The 20,356-nt window shown below is 37.3% G+C and overlaps 1 protein-coding gene across 2 annotated transcripts in view; it reads right to left on the bottom strand.

Moving 5' to 3' along the window:
* The window catches only part of ACSS3 (acyl-CoA synthetase short chain family member 3), a 177,376-nt gene extending 157,487 nt beyond the window's left edge, over positions 1-19,889 (bottom strand). For both annotated transcript variants that reach the window (XM_025402039.1, XM_025402038.1), the window contains exon 1: positions 18,690-19,889. Coding sequence is in view for 1 of the 2 variants with exons in the window: in XM_025402038.1 (XP_025257823.1) it covers positions 18,690-19,000 (311 nt within the window). In the remaining variant the exon portion in view is untranslated. The remainder of the gene's footprint in view (positions 1-18,689) is intronic.
* Between the last annotated feature and the right edge of the window lie 467 nt (positions 19,890-20,356).

Genomic DNA, 20,356 nt, shown 5'->3' with positions numbered 1-20,356 from the left:
AAGACTTGGAACCAACCCAAATGTCCATCAGTGATGGACTGGATAAAGAAAAGGTGGCACATATACACCATGGAATACTATGCAGCCATAAAAAAGGATCAGTTCATGTCCTTTGCAGGGACATGAATGAAGCTGGAAACCATCATTCTCAGCAGCTAATACAGGAACAGAAAACCGAACACTGCATGTTCTCACTCAAAAGCGGGAGTTGAACAATGAGAATATATGGGCACAGGGAGGGGAACATCACACACTGGGGCCTGTCAGGGGGTGAGGGACAAGGGGAGGAAGAGCATTAGGAGAAATACCTAATGTAGATGACTGGTTGATGGGTGCAGCAAACCACCATGGCACACGTATACCTATGTAACAAGCCTACACATTCTGTGCATGTATCCCAGAACTTAAAGTATAATAATAACACAGAAGAAAAAGAAAATGGTATGCGTGCATGTCGGCTTTTAAGTATCTGGGTTCTTTTTTGTGTAATTTTGTGTCCTCCCAGACTCTCTGCTTTCTGTAGGCAGGGACCACGTGCTAGTTCATTAATGGCACACAACAAATGCTCAATGATTATTTAAAAATAAAAGCTTGTAAGTCTGAATAAATGTGAAATGTAATATACTCTCCTGACACATTCTCCTTACAAATTCTCTGTTGACACATTCTCTTCTGACAAATAATAAAAAGAGTCTTATAAGGTAAATAGTCAGTGCTCAGCAAAAACAATGACTAACTCAAAAGACTACTGTTGCACAGAAACAGAGCAGGCTTTAAGTATTTTTAAGAGGGCAACATTTTACTTTCTTCACACAGTGATATCCTATCTAAATTACAGATACTTGGCCTTGGGAAGTATCAACTGACTGTTCCAGGAAACTCTCCAAATTGGGTAATTGCTTACTTGGAACAGAATAATAGCTGTATGTTAATTTACCGCTAGGGATATTATTTTTGTAAAAGTACTTGGAAAGCACATCTCTCCATAGCACAGATAATTATTTTAGCAGAGAAACCCGATGCAAAGACAGAGGCATTTCTTAGTCCCACTGATCCTTTCTACATGAGTAGGCATACTCAGAATCTGGCCCCATCATACCATCTCTAGCCAGACTGTCCCATCTCGACATGAAAGGACAACGTAGGCATCTTTAGCCCTGCCAGATCACCTCGGATTAAAACTAGGTGAATTGTCAATGGTGAGAAATGCAGCCCACAGGAAAAAGAATAGAAAGAAAAGCTTTCAGGAAATCAGTGCCTGTTATCTGAACTGAATCCACTGTCAATGAAGAGAAAAGTCATAAATGAATGATCTTAAAGATTCTCCGGTTGTGAGTCATGCCTGACAGTAAATCCAAAGAAGTTAAGGATACCTTTTATCTTGTTTATTTGTATTCTACAGGAAAATGCAGGAAAAAACAATAAGTGAAAGGACATAGGATTTGGTTTAATCTAAAAAAGTGGAAAATGTAAAATGATAATTAATTAGGTTAATATTAAGGGTCAAAGTAAAAGATAAAAACATTTAGGTTTCAAAGCACAAGTATATTAAGTTCAAATACAGTGCTAATAACATAAACTTAACAGTACAGTTTTTAAAGGAAAGCACGCTTCATCAGTCAGTCCTTTTCATGCTTAACACTTAGGGACTCTCTTAGGAACGGTGATCCCCAATCAACCAATTCCGAAATGTCATGATGAACTTGTAAAGAACAAAACTCCAAACAAGAGCAGGTTCCTAGAAACCAGACCCACAATCCAGGATGTCCCCAGGGTCACAAGTAGGTAACTTTAAAGAAACCTCAGAATTATCCAGAGAACCAAGAGGGAGTGGAATGGAGGGTGTACTCTCCCTAATGACAGCTAGTACTTGTTGGAAAAAAAACAGAAGCCTGTATTCCTGATGATAACAATAATGAAATGATGAACAAAGAAGGAAATGAGGAGAAGGAGAAGAAAGAGAAAGAGCAGCAGCAGCACCATGCAGGGGAGGAGGACCCCAACTAGCTGACGTGGTGTTAACGCTGCTCTTTTTAAGGAGAAATGGGAGGAAGAGAGGAGGGAAATAGACAAGGATTGACATTAATGTTCTCTAAACCTGAGGACTTTAGGACCATACATTTTTTCATTTTTTTCATATTACATCTTTATCTTAACTATCCATTTCTTTCTCTGTCAGCTTATAACTCATGCAAAAATGACACGCTGTAATGTTCTGATGAAATGCTCCTCTACAGTGGAGGCTCCTAGAAGGCAGAGAGCATATTCATTAACTCATTCTGCTCAACACTTAGCTCATGTCCATGGGGAGATGTTGAATACTAGCTCTTATTAAAGAGAGGGAATACAATCAATCATTTTAGAATGTCCAAAAAGCACTTTTCCTTTCCATCGAGACTTACAAATTATTCTAAGATTGTTTCTGTAAACACCATGTAATTGGGAGAGATACACAGGGAGCATCAATTGTGTCTGTAATGTTTTACTGCTTATGATAAAAAGCTCTGAAGCAAATGTGACAAAATACTAAGATTTTACAAAAGTCAGTGTTGAGTGTCCTCTAAGTTACTCCCTTTAGTCTTCAAATATTTCATAAGGAAAAAGATGGTAGGAACTTACAATATTTATTTATTTTTTTCTTTGGAGAATGGCTGGATAACATACATTGAAATCTGCTAAGAATTCACCAGAAGGAAGGAAAGAGAAACACACGCACACAGACACACACACACACACACACACACACAGAGAGAGAGAGAGAGAGAGAGAGAGAGAGAGAGAGAGAGGAAAAAATATCTTTGGAATGCCAAGCCCAAAGATGAAAGTCTATCTGCCTATTTACAATAGCAAATAAAGACAAACCATCTAATGCCAATATGAAAAGATTAAGAAATACTTATATATTCACCCAATGTGTTAAATATTCTGTGTACATTAAAAATAATGAATTAGAAAAATGGAAAAAACACTTCTTACAAGGGAAAAAAATGAGCTGCCAAATAATATGGATGGATAGTACAACTCTATTTCTCTATAAGAACAGAAATAGAGATCCAGGGAGTCAAACAGATCGACAGACATAGATTCTTGATTTTTTAAAGGCATGACACCTACACATAAAATATAAATACATAAATGCAAAAACTGGTGAATCTGAATAAGACCTATAGCTTAGTTCATTGCATTATGCCAATGATTTTAATAATGTACTATAGTTATATAAGATGTTATTACTGGGGGAAGCTGGGTTATGGATACAAATGAACTCTTTGCATTATTTTTGCAACTTCTTGTAAGCCTATAATTATTTCAAAAAAAAAAAAAAAAACACTGAAGGGAACTATGCCTAATATATCAAGATATTTGACTTTCCTGCATTTACCTAATTAAAATTTAAAGTAATTCCTATTTTTACAGTGGGAAAAAAGTCATAAACCTACATTTCAATCAGAATTCTTTTTTTTTTTTTTTTTTTTGGTGGCGGTGGGGACAGCATGTCGCTCTGTCATCCAGGCTGGAGTGTGCAGCAGTGCGATCTCAGCTCACTGCAATCTCTACCTCCCAGGTTCAACCGATTCTCCTGCCTCAGCCTCCTGAGTAGCTGAGACAACAGGCATGAGCCACCATGCCTGGCTAACTTTTTTGGAGTAGAGATGTGGTTTCACAATGTTGGTCAGTACGGTTTCGAACTCCTGACCTCAAATGATCCGCTTACCTCGGCCTCAAAAAGTGCTGGGATTACAGCCGTGAGTCACCACATCTGACTCAGAATTATTTCTGAATAAATAAATGCCAATGAAAGTAATTTAAATGTAAGTCTCAATCCTAGGCCTTGCATTTATAAAACCTCTCCCTTGATAATTAAATCACACTACATCTCCATCTAGCATCCAACCTATACCTTGCACCCAAAAAAAAATCTTAAACACACAGACACAAACATAACATAGACATAGCCACGAAGATAAATCCAACTACACTAACGAGACACCATTGGACATAACTTTAATGCTAAATAAAACATAAAATTTTTATCCTTTTTTTCTAGCCTTATCCTCAAAATAATCTGAGAGCAATGTTACGAAGTACATCTTTATTTTATCTTCGTCAATTACCCCACTATCTGTAACCACATTCCTAGATGAAACGTTTTCCATTAACATTTTGATAATTTGAAACTTGAATACAGTGCATCCTGCTCAATTATCTAAGAGTTCATTATCTAGCTGGTGCTAAGGAAACCCATTATCTCCCTTTATTCTCTCTTTTCTGATTTGTCTTTGCCTTGCCTTCCTACTTGTTATCACCTCTAACAAAAAATGAGAGGCCGCACAAAGGGATAAAATTAAAATTAGTTGTGTTTTTTTAATCTATTAAAGGATTCATTAGTTAGAAAATGGCCACTGTTCACCAAAATGGAACACTGTGTGCTCTAGTTTTTCACACCTCAACAATCAAAGGCAATTAAGAGTAGAACTGATTGTAAAATAAAATGGATTTTATTACTCTGATTTTCAGAAAATAATAACTAGATAATCCATATCACTTGTTATTACTCTTCTTTTATTGAACAGGAAAATGAATGCTATTTTACTGTAAGCAAAATGCCCTTTTTCCTCGCTTGATGTATAGCATTGTTTTTCAGAGTAAAAACTCTATCTGTAATCTCATCTAGCTCCTGGAATAGTGCCTGGTCCAGAGAGGTCATTCAATAAATATTGGATGAATGAACAAAATAAAGAAGAAACAAATGCATTAACAAATGAATAAACTCCAGAGCTAAAAACAAAATAAAACCTACCTTTATAAATATAAAAGGCTAACAAACATATGTGTGTATGTATATATGTATGTATACATGGCTTGTTCTTAAATCTGTAACACTGGTATTATGAGGGTAAAATAGGATTAATTGGGGAGGAAACATGACACAATGAGAAGCTGATACACTCTCAGGCATAGTAAGTCTGTTTTCTCATCCTAGATCTGTTATCTCTGCATGGCAAGTGAGCATTAGCAAGTTACTTAACTTTCCTTAAATTCTTAAGAACTCATGCTTTTAAGAAGTTAAATAACTATGGTAAGAGGTGATGCTGTCGTTATGCACCAATATGTTTTGTATCCTGTAACACTTTAACACACACAAACACACACATACACAGGAATACACACTCAAAGTAAAATCATCTTTTAAAATTTAAAAGATTTTGATCTAAGAGTAGTATTATACTATTTCCATCAAATATTGTCTTTGAAATAACTATTTAATTTTTTAAAAACCCTCCTTATTAAAGGTTTTTTTAATAAAGATAAATTTGAAAACTAATATTTTTATAAATTAAGTAAACCAAGGTAAGAGAAAATTTCATCAAATTAGGTCTACTAAACCTGTAATTACAAATTACATTTTCAGACAGCTCTTGAAATATTTGAGCGACGTAAAAAGATGCTTATGCTAGACATATGTAGATCTTGAGAAGTCAAGACCCAATATTTTTAAATAATAATAAAAATAATAAAATCAGTTTTATATTTTTCTAAAATTCAGGCTTTTAACAGATCAAGATAGGCTTTTACTCTAATATATTAAAATTTTGTCATAATTTATGATAATAATATAAATGCATTCTAATTCGAAAATTTTTATATGATTGCTATCACTTTTTCATTCTGTGACTTTAGTTTTCTTAACATATTTACTAAAAGATGACAATCTGATAACATAATATCAACCCAATTCTTAATCTGAAATCCTTGGAATCTCATATGTGCCTAAGAGGCAACCTTTCCAGTTCATTCTCAAATAGGTAGAGTCACCCCTCCATATCCACAGGTTCCACATGCACAGGTTCAACCAACCGTGAATCAAAAATATTTGGGAAAAATTAATTTTAAATAACAATATAATAATTAAAAAATACAAATTTTAAAAATGCAGTACACCAGTTATTTACATAGCACTTACATTGTTTTAGGAATTACAAGTAATCTAAAGATGCTTTAAAGTATATAGGAGCATGTGTGTAGGTTATATGCAAATATTACTCTATTTTATATAAGGGATTTGAGCATCTGCAGATCGTGGTATCTGCAGGGAGTGGGTGGTGTTCTGGAACCAATCCCCCACATAGGTGAAGTATTTCCCTACTTTCCCTATTTGTCTTGATAAATGGAAACCCGTGGATTATAAAATATCCTCTACTATAGCTTAAAGATCAATGAATGAGCTAAGGAGAGGCAAATGAGCTAAGGAGAGCTAAGGAGAATCCTCCCACCTTTAGGACTGTCAAACACAATAAAACATTAAAAGTTTATTTTTTCAAAGAAGAGCTATTTTTTTATTCCATATCTAGAATGTTTTAGAGATGTAGACCCAAATTTTAAAAACTCTTCTTATATCACTATTTAAAAAGAAAAGTAAAAACTTTAAACAGCCAACTGCCTGAAAATAAAGCTTAGACCCAAAGCTTAGATGACAAAACTTCAAACTCTTTGGTTCCTTGATAGAGGATTTGTGGATTATTTGGGGTTCTGATTGGATAGATGACTCAGGTAGTATCTACCCGCAATTTATATAAAAACTCAGATTTAGGAGATGGATTAAGAAGGTAAATCTGTGTATGGTAAAGTTTTAATATCAGTTCAACTGATATACAGAAGGCTCTGTGCATTCTACTGTGAAGATCACAAATATAATTTACACCTGAACCCTGCTCTCCTATTACCCAGTGGTGATGTATCAAATTACTGATAGAAGTATTAAGAGTATGAGCTTACACAATACATGTGAAGGGACAAAATGGCGATGAGTATTGAGCACTTTTGCCAAATTTGCTTAAAAGAAAACAAGATTGAAGTGCTTTTTAGGAAAGAACCACTAAAAATGTTAAGATAAAATCCTTAGAGACACTGAAAGGCGATGAAATTGAAAAGACATGTGCAAGTTGGCTCTGGGAAAACAGTGAGGACTTCCATTTCTCTAAGATAAGAGGAGAGTGGAAGACATACAGAAACATGGAGAACAAGTAAAGCAAAGGGAAGTTAAATCCCTGATTAACATTTTTAAGAATGCTACATTGCTGTCATGCTTTTTCATTCTCTAGGTTCTGCTATGCAAAACAGAAGGTAGAGAGCATAATTACCACCTATACTGAAATTAGGCTCTACAGTGTGACCCAACTGAGTTGAAAAAACTAAGTCCACCACTGTATGACTTCGGACAAGCTACTTATCTTCCTGTGCATTTGTTTACAGTGTTATAAAAATGCATTATAAGAGTTGTTGGGAAAATTCAAAGAGATAATATACATATAGTGATTAGCATAGGGCCCGACACAAATAAAATTCTTCATAATTAGTATTAGAACAGCAGTACTATAGTCTTTGCCATTGTCATTGTTTTGTTATTACTATCACCATTATCATTATTGACGATAATACAACAGGTTACTAAAAGGAATGACTCAGTAACAAGCTAGAGAATAATCACGTTAGTTTCCTTCTCTTTCTATTACAGACTCTCTACATATCTTATCATATTTTTGACTCATCCCATAAACACTCAAAGGAAGCATTTAACACTTTTAGATCATTTGTTTTCCAAAGTTTGGCAACGTCTATGGAATAACGCAGGTGAGAGACACTGCAACTCATTGTCCTTGCACTGGATTCCTAAAAAATGGGATATTCTTATTAAAACTAAGGGAGCCAGTTGCAATGCAATTTCCAAGAAATGTATCTCTGCACTTAACATATGCCATTAATCATATTTGCCCACCTGCATATCTTCTGCTTGAAAATGCACAAGGGAATTAGGATCAAGATAAAAAAGAATGAAAGAAAAATAAAAAGAAATAGTACACATCAAGGCATTTAAAAGTAAATAAAACCAACAACTTACATATAATGAAATCCTATATTTTTATTGAGAGGTTGGAGGAATAAATTTTCAAGTGTTCGTAATTAGATAAATCAATTGGCTATTTATGATCATGTTCTTACAAAAATAACATTAAAGCATACTATAAGCAATGAATAATGTGGTCATTATAGATTTTCCTTAAGCCAGAAAACCAACAGAGTAGTTTTAAGGAAGAGATTAATATTGCTTTCTACTGTCCAGGAAACATTTCTAAAGAAGCTGTAAAGTCATTTAAAGCTCCCTTCCTCCCACCTTTAGGACTGTCATACACAATAAAACATTAAAAGTTTATTTTTTCAAAGAAGAGCTATTTTTTATTCCATATCTAGAATGTTTTAGAGATGTAGACCCAAATTTTAAAAACTCTTCTTATATCACTATTTAAAAAGAAAAGTAAAAACTTTAAAGAGTTTCAGTGTAGAAGAGTTAAAAAATTTTTAAAAATCTAAAATCAATTGAGACTATTTTTAAGAAGCAGTAGAATATATTTAGGAGCACAGATGCTAAATTCAGCCGGCCTGGGTTGAAATCTTAGCTCTGCTATTTACTAGTTTTATAAGTTTAAGCAAGTTTCTTAAGAAACTATCTTTCCAAACCCTTTAAACAAGAATAACAATTGACCTTACCTCACAGAGTTGTTATAAATATTAAATAAAGTAAAGCACTTAGTATTGTATCTAGCTCATACCATGGAGACAATAAAAACTTAGCTAAGAGCTGTTTTCATGATAACGGCTGTTTTATGATAACAGATAATAAAAAGGTTAGCTATTTTATGATATACCTGATAATATTTATGTACTTTAGCTGACTAAATTATCCCAACAGTCATATAAAGTTATTACTTCCCCCTCAATCAGTAAGGACAGGCTGGATTATACCATATGATAACGACCGCAAAACTTCAGTAACTTGCAAAAATAAATGTTTATTTCTCACTCATACCACTCCATTGTGGGTTCAGGTAGACTCCCCAAAACATTGTCATCTATACGTTTTTGCTCAGCAATCCAAACAGCTTCTATTCTACATGTACTTCCACAATGGCCATGGCAGATGAGAAAGAACTAAGAATTGAAGCTCTGGCAATTAACTAAGTGAAAAGCCTTGCTCTTCTTACTGCAGTGGCCAAAGCTAATCACATAATCAATCACGTCTATGTGGGGAAGACCAATCTTCCTACATACTAGCAGAGGAGAATAGATGAGAAAAGAAATGACACAAAAAATAGTAATACGCATCACAGTATGTATGTTATAATTCTTCTGTATTATAATTATTTGAACCAAGATATTGTTAAAAGAGTACAGGCAAGATTTTTTTTACCAGAAATCAGTTTTCTCCACTAACTGATTCTCAACATTTTTTCCTTCTAACCACCAAAATTAGGATATCCAACAAATTCCATTGATAACAGTGGCAAACTTCATCTGTACTTCAGGAGGGAGAGTTGGGAGGGAGAATTAGAGGAAGGCACAGTCTAGGTATTTGTGGTTTATCATAGAAAAATATTTGCTTCTCAATTGAAAATCAATGGAATTCTATGCAAATAAGAAAAAGAGTGTGGAGAGAAAGCTAAGTGAGATTAGTGTAAAAGTGGACTTTTCTAAGCTCCTATGCTCTCATTAGATTCAAGTTATTTAGCAAATGGTCAACAATACCGAGCAACTTTTTTTTTTTTCAATCTTACTAAATTTTTCTACAGATATCTATACTGGCCAGATCTACAGTAGAAATGGAGCATTCTTTTTCTTCCTCCTTCTTCTCTTCCTCTTTCCTTCTTCTCCTTCTCCTTCTTCTCCATCTTACCAAATTTATTTTACTTAACTGCTGCATCCACTTAGGAATGACATCTTGAAAGATTGTACTTGGCAAGTGTTATTATTCTACCATGAACACCTTAAGCGAAGGTATTCCTATTGTCCAGAGTCAGGTCATAAGTCAAAGACCTACAGACTTTAATTGCTTTTCCTCCCTCTTAAAGCAGTTAATGTTTTAAATTATTAAAGCCATGTAATTAAACTCCATCCCCGTCTAATTTAATATTTGAAAGAGTTTCTGTTTTTTATTATCCTCATATTTCCAACTGGACTCCTTCAAACTCAAAATTCACAAACTTTAATTTTCCTAAGATATTATAAAAATAATACCTCTCTTTTCTATGCACTGTTCCTTACCTCATTCAGCTAAACACTGACAAAAACAAATATAATTAATACCTTTAATGTAACAAGTTCCCTATCCACATAGTTTAGATAAAGGATTTGAGTTCCACATTCACATATACTTGAAACTGTAATTTAGAGAGGTTATTACATTCATATATATAATTGCAAAGATTCATTAGCCTCCTACACATTTTTCTTACAAATGTCACATCACAATGGAAAGCAATGATCTCCCTCATAGAGTTGCTGCTTGTTGCTTATGAAAATAGAATTTTAAAAAAAAACTCAAAAAAAAAGAAGCAGCAGCAGCAGCAGCAAATAAATTCAACCACTGTATTTTTCCCCCTTTCAACTAATACTATATGTGGCATGACAAAAGAAAAGTAAGCCACCTTTCAGGAGGTGATAAGAGTTTGGATTTTCCCCCAACACCTGGTAGTTGATCAGTCACAGCCGATTGAATTTCCATTGTTCATTGATTGCGCCATCTGCCAGGCAATCCATCCTTGCTTATGTAATTGCAGCATTCCTGTAGTTCACTCTGTTCTGTCCTGAAGGTTCAGCAGCATGACAGGCTGAGAAAATTAGATACGGGACAGTACCAAGCTACTGACCTTCAGAATATGAAATAAGGCCCATCTTTTAAAACTGGTCTTTCTTGATGAGGTTATTTTGAGAGGCCTTATTTCTAACAGGCAATTTTTTCTTGCCAACCAGATACCTTCTTAAAATATTTTTATATCTATAAAATAATGATGATTTTAAATTTTAAGTATACCTGTACTGTGTACAATGCTATGAATAAATCATTGAATTTAGAGTTTGTCAAAAGGAGGAAAATTCTTCCTCTTTATATAACACTTTCGCCTTCAAACCAGCATTAAATGTAACTTTAAAAATATCTGACAAATACTGAATTTCCCAAACAATTTAATGTAGCTGAGCATTTGTTTGCCAAAGAGCCGAAGTTCAATAGGGGGATTAAATTGCTTTCTGGATACATGAAATCCCCATTATATTTTCATTTATTTTCCTTTGAAGCAATCTCAAACTCACAGAAAATTTGCAGTTATAACATTAAGCACTTTTTTTCCCCTTTGAAACCTTTACTGACATGATACACAAGAACCCTAGAATAATTTAATATGTAATTGTTACAAATAAGGACATTCTTCTAGAGATCCATACTATAACCATCAACTTCAGGAAACTAATATTGACACATTACCACCATCCAATCCTGAAATCCCATTCTGGCTTCTTACCTGTCCCCAAAAATATCAATTATAGTGAAAATATTCTGAAACTACCTCTTGCATTTAATTCACAGCTCTTTGGTCTCCTTCAATTTAGTAGCCAAAAATATATTTCAGGTTTGCCAAGACTTGACAATCTGACTTCTGGAACAGTTGCCTCGATATTTGGAGGAAAAGATTCTGAGCTTAGCCACTGGAGCTATTACTACTAACCCAGGTCTAGCCACTACTAACTAACTGTGTGGCCTTGAGTTTCAGTTCCCTCATATGTAGAAAGGGCATGATAATACTAACTTTGCAGCATCTGGGGAAGGAATAAATGGACATACATGACTCTACTGTATAGCTGATAGTTCAGAGAAAGGACTCAACAAATACTAATTATCTTTTCCCTTTTCAACTGCTTCCTTATCCTCCCTGTCAGACTTGCAGACAAATGTAGAGATATTTAGCTCACTAGAATCACTCTAGTGTTTAAAAAGAACAAACAGATCTACTGAGCACTTTTTATACCAATTTTGAGAATTTTGCAACCTGTTTCTTTCAGTAGCTCCTAGTAGTAAAAGCAAAAAAATAACATAAGAAACCACACAAAGTTCAACTTGCAAAAACAAGGAGTCCTGTTGAGCAGTAGGCTTCAAAACAAGCAAAATTCCTTTCATTCCTGTTTCATAATTTCTTCACTTCAGAATTTAAACATAGATTTCTTCTTAAAGGGAGAAGAGGAAATAAGGAATGAGGAAGAAACTGTATTTTACTTGACCCAGATACCACCATACCGCCATATATTATCCTGTTTCATCTTCCTGTCACTGTCGAATATCCTCATGGAATATTTTTGCCTATACCAGTTCACTCTGTAATGCGCTATTCTGGCTTTGGTCCTCATCTCATCATTGATATCATATTATTGAAAGTCATCAAGGATCTCTGAGTCACAGCAGATTTTTTTTTTTTCAATTCTCAGTAGCCTCAAAGCATCTCTAGAGTCCTTGACCACTATTTTTTATCTTTTTTCTCCTTTACAATGCATGACACTAAAATATCTTGCTCTTTCTTTTCCTCTTTCTTTGAATGTCTCATCCATTTCCATAGTTTTTTTTCTCCCACTTTTTCCCAAAGTTCAGTCCTTTTTCTCTTCTCTTCCCTTTCTTTCTCTCTTTCTCTTCAACTTTCATAAGCTTCTACCTCTCACCTCTTTAAGATTTATACTAAAATCTATAATTCTACATCAAGCTCTCTCCCAGTTTTCAGCCTCATAGTTTTAATTGCCCCATCAATTCCTCATCTGGACACTTAAGTGAGATTCTTACAGTTACCATGTCTTTACTTCCCTGCATCCCGCTGCCAAAAAGTCACTATGTGTAATTTAATTTTTATTCCTGACGTTTCTCTCCTCCTGCTATTATCCTAGTTCATTAGTCACACTATTTTATGTTCTCGTTACTCTGTGTTTCCCAATATCCCTCATTTCCCAACCTACCAAGAAATATTGAAATCTGAAGTCAAACTTGGCTTCTGATAATACTTTCATCCTATCACTTTCTTAACAAAATGTTTCCATGGATCATTACTGCCTTACTAGGCACTGCAAACAAAAATGCTCACAATGGAAAAGTTAATGGCTGGGACACGCAAAGTGTAATGCAATAGGGATGAGGACAGTGAATAACAAACAAGCATATGTACCATTTAAAGGGTCAGCAGCTGCTCAGTTCCAGCAGAGTTGCTGTGCAGGAATACTGACCCATTGCTGACAGATATTCCGGTTTGTTGTTGTTGTTGTTGTTGTTTGTTTTTTTGAGACAGAGTCTCACTCTGTCACCAGGCTGGAATGCAGTGGCACAATCTCAGCTCTGACTCCCTGTATCAAGCGATTCTCCTGCCTCAGCCTCCCAAGTAGCTAGGATTACCGGCATCCACCACCACATCCAGCTAATTTTTGTATTTTTAGTAGAGACGGGGTTTCACCATGTTGGCCAGGATGGTCTGGATCTCCTGACTTCGTTATCTGCCTGTCTCAGCCTCCCAAAGTGCTGGGATTACAGGCGTGAGCCACCGTGCCCGACCCATTTTTTCTTCTTTAAAGAGAAGACCAAGGGCCAGACACGTGGCTCACGCCTGTAATCCCAGCACTTTGGGAGGCCGAGGTGGGCGGATGACAAGGTCAGAAGTTCGAGACTAGCCTGGCCAACATGGTGAAACCCCATGTCTACCAAAAAAAAAAAAAAATCAGTTGGGTGTGGTGGTGCACATCTGTAATCCCAGTTACTCAGGAGGCTGATGCAGAAGAAACGGTTGAACTGGGGAGATGGAGGTTGCAGTGAGCGGAGATCACGCCATTGCCCTCCAGCCTGGGTAACAGAGTGAGACTCCGTCTCAAAAAATAAAATAAAATAAAATGCCAAAAGCTGATTTTTTTACAAGAAATTTAGATTTTTAGATAAAATATTCCAATTTTTAAATGCTAACGAATTAAACAAACAAAACTTCTAGGTCAAACAAAGCCTATCTGCGGGCTTTAAGACATGTTGTGACCTGCAGCCTAAGAAGTAAATGCAAATGCCTTAGCTTGCTACTCCAAGCCTTCTAAAAGCAGGCCAAAACTGTTTTCTGAAAGTAAGTCGCAGCAACTCAGACAAGCCACTAAAAGCCAACTGGTTTACTATAACTATCCTCTAAGGACACTTGGCTTTTCTTACCTCGATGTTTTTGTCATCTTGTTCTCTGCACATAAATGACTTTTCTCCTAAGTCCTACTTTAAGATTCATTCTAAATGCCACCAGTTCCCCTCAAAACTTATTGGACCACATTAGCTCATGGGAATATTTCTTTCATATTCCAAAGATAATCATATCTAGTTTTATGTGGCAGGGACAGTCCTAGGCACTTTACAAGCTTCCCTCACCCAATTTAATCCTTAGAAATAGATACCGTCATGATTCTAATTTTGCAAATAAAGGTATTGAAGCTTTCTCAGCTTAAGCGGCAAAGCTACAGTTGAACTCAAGCCTGTATTGACCCGGTGAAGAAGGAAGAATAAGAAATTTACATTTTGGTCATGTATTATGTGACAGGTGTTATGTGCCAGGAAAAAAAATTTTTAAATCCTTAACATAACTCAAAAGACCATTCACAATATGGCTCTCTCCTTCCATCTCAAGATAATTTTCTGTCATTTCTTAAGCCCCAACCATGTAAACCTTTTTAAGTTTCTGGAACTTACTAAACATGTCTACCTCATGGCCTCTGCATATGCTATTTTCTTTCCCTGGAATGTTCCTCCCCATTTCTCACGTGTCTAACTCCTACTCATTTTGATCTCAATTTAAACATCATTTCCTCTAGACCCATCTCATGATCCTTCTAAAGAAGACAATATCATATCCCTTAAGAAAGATTGTATTACCTAGCATCAATTGCAATTCTAAATTGTGTTCATCATGTTGAAAACCAGATACGCATGTTCTCGCTTATAAGTGGGAGCTAAACACTGGAGACACACAGATATAAAGATGGGAACAATAGACACTGGGGATTCAAAAGGCGGGGAGGGAGATATGAGGCCAGGGTCGAAAACCTACCCGGTACCGTGTTCACTATCTGGGTGATGAGTTCAATGGAAGCCCAAACCTTAACATCACACAATATGTCCATATAACAAACCTGCACATGTACCCTTGCATCTAAAATTTAAAATTCATTTCTTTTGTAATAATTTAATGCATGTCTTTCATGCTGCTGTGTGGTGAGTTCCTTCACTATCTCTTTCATCATTTTCTCTGTACTGTACATGCAGTGGGTGAATGATTAATGTCCTTTAATTCTTATAAGCCATTTTAAGACTTGGCAGGATTAAACAACCTTAATCTAAGCTACTAAGGAATTGAGATCCTGCATGTTGAGAAACCCATACTATTTCGACTACAGAAATGTTAGCCAAGCTTAAGTTATTTTCTAATAATCTGCATTTAGTTAGTCTTTTCCTTTTTGGTTTATAGTCACTGTTAATACATATTGATTTCTAAACAAATGATATATGAGAATCCTATCATTGAATGTTGTTTAAATAAAAGTAAACTAAAATTGAATTGCAATGCTTCCATAGAAAGAGATAAATTGATGGCCCAGAGAGTCAACCACAATACATAATAGAAGACTGAATTGACTAATCCTTCAGAGAGTGGCAGCTGGATTTCAATTTCAGGATAGGCAGCAGGATGTCTATCAATTGAAAATAACCAGAAACATCCACTTTGTTGTTCCAGGATTAAAGAAATTACTATGATTGCAGTTCTCCACTGAAGTCTCTCTAATAGAGACTTTATTACCGAAAGAGCCAGGTTTTAACAATATGGAGTAACCACCAAACTGTGAGGAGAAGCAATTATGTATAAATCCCTAAAGCACCTACCCATAATTTGAATTTGTTTTTTGAAGGTCTCAGAAATTACAGGACTGGAAATGCATTTAATAGAGTCATTCACTACAATGGAAGTTCCCTTCCATATATCACCCTTAAAGATTTCTACTCCCTGTCTATATTACTGCATGCATAAAATATTGCATAGCTTATGTCACTGCAAAAACTAATATTCAGTACTATTTATGTGCTGAGACTTTTGATAAGCCTGAGGGTTCTGAGGGGAGTTTACTCTTATGAACAACAAACAGACAAGCTTATAATGAAGAATCTCTCTTGCCTCTGGGAAGCCAAAGGGCATCAGAGACTGTGACTACACATATGCCAGCTCCACAGAGGACAGAACAATTAGCTATAGCAATCTCGCCTTGTTTTGCTGAAGCACTTGGCTGTCAATATCTCCCTTCTCCAGATCTCAGCTTCAAAGAAAGTAAGTAAAGCTCCTTCACGCCAAATTGTGCCTAAACCCACTTATCACCTCCCAAAGAGGTGTTTTGTTTTATAGCAACAAAAAATCATCAAAGCTATGTATCCAGTTAGTTGACTCTCACTTTAAAAATTTATGTGCCAGCTCTGCCTTAGATCTTGGGGATATAAAGCCAAACAAAATAAAACAAAAGTAAATTCAGTCTGCCCTTGAGTTTGGCTTTGTGGAAAATTGCTAACCAATCAAGACTATCTTCACTTAGGTATCCAACACAGTCATAGATTTAAATTGAAACTTCTGACTAACTGAAATTTAAGATTGGTCTCCTATGTCTACTTCCCTCCCAACCCTGCTTGCCCAACCAGAATTCTTGTAAGATTGAATCGCACTGCTGAAATACATAGAGTCAAAGTTTTATCACTTCTTCACTTTGATTTTCTGGGCATGAGTTCAAGACTGGAAAGATAAAGAATTCAGACACAGTGTTATCAAATGTTGATCTATAAAAATATAGTGACCCTTTCACAAAATTTCTCATTAAAGACTTCTTATACATACAAATTTTAGAAAATGTAGACAAGCAACTAGATATTACAAAGAGAAAGCAAGTTATTGGAAAGTAAATCTCCCAGTCTTAAGCTCTACTTGCTGGGTACATTGACTCACTTTCAAGGCTCTCTCCTGGGCCTTTGCTGATCCCCGATTGCACTCTCAGATCACTACAATCTGTCCTTTCTCCTCCATTCCTATTGCCACTGTCTTAGGTCTGGCCCTCACTGTTTTTCATTTAGAATATACCTTTGTTTTCTTAACTGAATGCTATGCACATTAGTTTTATAATGGAGACGGCCACATAAAATCATTTATAGCACCATATTTTATGACAGATATTTGTACATAGAACTCTGAGAAACAATGATGCAATAATCTCTGTGTTTTCATCTGAGGAACACTAGGAGAGTTTCCTGCTCCTAAGATAATTATGGTCTGAGAATACAAAAAGAGCTATTCTTCCTCTAACATTTATAGGGCCTAGTATATAAAGACATAGTCTTCATCTCTTACTAAGTTAAGCCTCCACTTATTTCCATATTTGCATTTCGGGAAAGTGAAACAGAGATTAAGTCACTTGACTGTGAACACACAGTCAGTAACTGTGAGAAGTTGAACTCAAATCCAGGTAGTCTGGCCTCAGAGTCCATGCTTTCAATCTTTATGACTTCTAGAAATCAAGGACCAGGTTTCACTCATTGTTGAACACCCAGTGCCTTGTTCACTGCCTGGCACAGAAAAGAGGACCAGTCAAATACTATTGAAAAAAATAATTGATAGGAATGGGCAAGGTGCTCAGATTCTAAAGGGGATACCATGTCATCTCCACACACTTATGAGAGGACTGGGCATGGTGGAGACACAGAACAGGCTCTTGCCAACTCCATTCCAGATTTCTTGCTCTAACCACACAGCCATTCGTCCACTGCAAACCTGACCATGTCATTCCCTTCACCTCATTGCTGAGCAGTGTTTTCCAAACTTTTACAGGAGACATCCTCTCTAATGGCTGGCAGATGAGAGCAATCACACCCCCAGTGGGCAGGCACATAAGGAGCCACACTCTGAGATAATCACTGACTGTGCCTCACCCTCAGTATCTGAGCAAGCTTGATATTTATTCTACAATGTGTCTCTGTTTGTTGTAACACAAAAAATAATGCTTATAACTTCTTATAATTCCAACTCCAGGTAGAAGACTTTACAAAACACCATGACTTCTAACATCACCTGGCCTATATCTATCTGTATGCTTTCTGGGTACCCCATACTGCAGCTTCATATACACAACAGGCCTATGGATCTGGTCCAAGCTACTTAGCACAGAACATAAATCCCTTCCCAACCTAGCCCCCAGACTCACCACTTCCCCTCCCACTTCTCCAGCCACGACAATCATTTGCAGTCACTGTCTCAGTCACATTTCAAGCTGTTGTTCACCACTAGAACTTTGATAATTAGGGTCTTGTCAACTTTGAGAAGACATACCCATCCTTCCAAACCCTTCTGGGGTGTGATTTTATTGAAGTCTTTTCTCAACCCTCCCTCCCCACAGTATGAGGATACTTGGTTATAATTCCCTAGTTTATTGCACCACTTGCTTTGTTTACATAGTAGCTCCCCTACTAGACTGTGCGGTCCCTGGAGGCAGGACCTTGTTTTAGTCCTCTTAATATTCCCAGTGGCAAGCAGAGCCTTGCCAGTCAGGTAAATCCCCGTTTATGGGACACTGGGTTCACTATAGGTAACAGGGTCTCTCAAGAGCAGAAGGCAAGAGAACTGACTATGAAATTGAAATGAAACACGAATTGAGGGATCTGAACACATCTCCAGCTTCAATTTTCTTTCGTGATAGAATGCCAGATTCCAGGTCCCAGGGAGGTCCTGGCGCCCAAAAAGTTACCAGGGATGGGGGATCGGGTTGGCACAGAAGTCACTCACCAACTGGTAGAGGGCGAGTGTTTGTTCTCCAGCGTTTTGGTCCAGGGCTTGTACCAGCTGATCTGCTCAGCAGCTTTGCCCCAGAACCTCTCGGGGTCGGTCACCGAGGCTGTGAAGTGGGTCTTGTACTCGCTGCCACTGCCGGAGGACAGCGCCCTGCAGCCCCGACCTCCGAGACCGCCCCGCCGGCCTGGGGCCACTAAAGCCCTGAGGGCCGCACCGGCTCCCCGGGCCGGAGAGGACCCAGGCAAGGTCCCTCCGAGCCCCCCGGCGCCGGTGACTTTACGACATTGCAGCCAAGAGGGTTTCATCTCCGCCGGCCACCCGCGGTCCCCGAGTGTGCGACAAATGGGACTCTTGCAACTTCCTGGGGCCTGAGGGAAGCGAATAGGAGGCGGGGGCAAATTCCGAAGTGAGCCCAGAGCCCAGAAGTTTGGAAGCCACACTAGAGTCGCCGGGAAAAACCGACCTGGAGCGACCAGAGAAGCAACAGGCTAAAGTGGGGGCCCCGGGACAGGGGTGTCACAGCGCAGTTGCAGCAGGTTAGTTGCGCCGCTGCATGAAATTCAAACCTCTGCACGAACTTCCAACCCCCAGAAAAATCGCGCTCAAACTCCAGAACGTCCTCCTGATTTCAACACACCAGTACTCTTAGGAGGAGGCCAACGGCCCAACTCTCAATTTTCAGTCCATCAAGTTGTACATGGCCAGTTTAATCTTTGGAAGGTCGTTGGTGGAGGTGGCATCGCCTCTAACCTGCAAGAAACCAGCAACCCAGTGAGTTGCGGCAAGGCTCCTGATTGTTATTTATTTATTTATTTTTAAAAATCAACTCAGTCCCTGGTTACTGAAAACACAAGCGGCTCCAGGGTAGAGATTGCTCCGGGATTTCCTGACCACTGAGAGGGTGGGAGGAGTGGAAGGAGGTTGTGCCAAACAAATTGGGAAGTGCTTCTTGGGGTGATTGACAGGCCACAGGGAAGGTAATCCCACTGGGATGCGGATTCACCTGCTGACCAGACTCCGCATGGGATCCAGACAGAGAGCAGATAGGACTTGTTGCATTGCCTCCCTTCTAATTTGCCTGCTTGGAGTTTCTGTGGCTTGTTTTCTAATGAGAAAACAAAACAAACAAACAAACAAACAAAAAACAAAATAGGAAATAAGTAAAGATGAATCAAAAGAGGAAACTGGGAAAATGTAAAAAGAAAGGTGGTATATATTACCATCTGGGTTTAACATTCTTCAAGCTCCACTATTATTCATGCTTTACCGAGATTCAGATGCTATCTTTTGCCTTAACATTATGCCAAACACATTCTGTCTTGGTGTGACAGTGTTTGCAGTTTTAAATGTAAAGATACATATTTCCAAATCTGAGGTGAGAAATAGTGACATGCCCCTGACCTTGGGAAGGATCATAATTTGAGAAGCTGTAAACAAATGATTCTGCAGGAAAAGAATAATGTGGAGATACACGCTAAACAGAACAGAGGTAAGTCTAATGCAAAACAGAGAATATTTCTTTAAATAACCACCTCCCTTTTCACTGAGAGGCAAGGCACTAGACTTTTCCCTGACATCTGCAGTCTACTTTAGTCCTTCCAAAGGTCTCAAATCAAGTAATGTCTGATGGCCAAAGACACAGTCACCATTTAAATCCAGAG

This window comes from Theropithecus gelada, chromosome 11, assembly GCF_003255815.1.
Source record: "Theropithecus gelada isolate Dixy chromosome 11, Tgel_1.0, whole genome shotgun sequence".
NCBI lineage: Eukaryota > Metazoa > Chordata > Mammalia > Primates > Cercopithecidae > Theropithecus > Theropithecus gelada.
The sequence above is the reverse complement of the archived record's forward strand: the minus strand, read 5'-3'. Positions and strand labels throughout refer to the sequence as shown.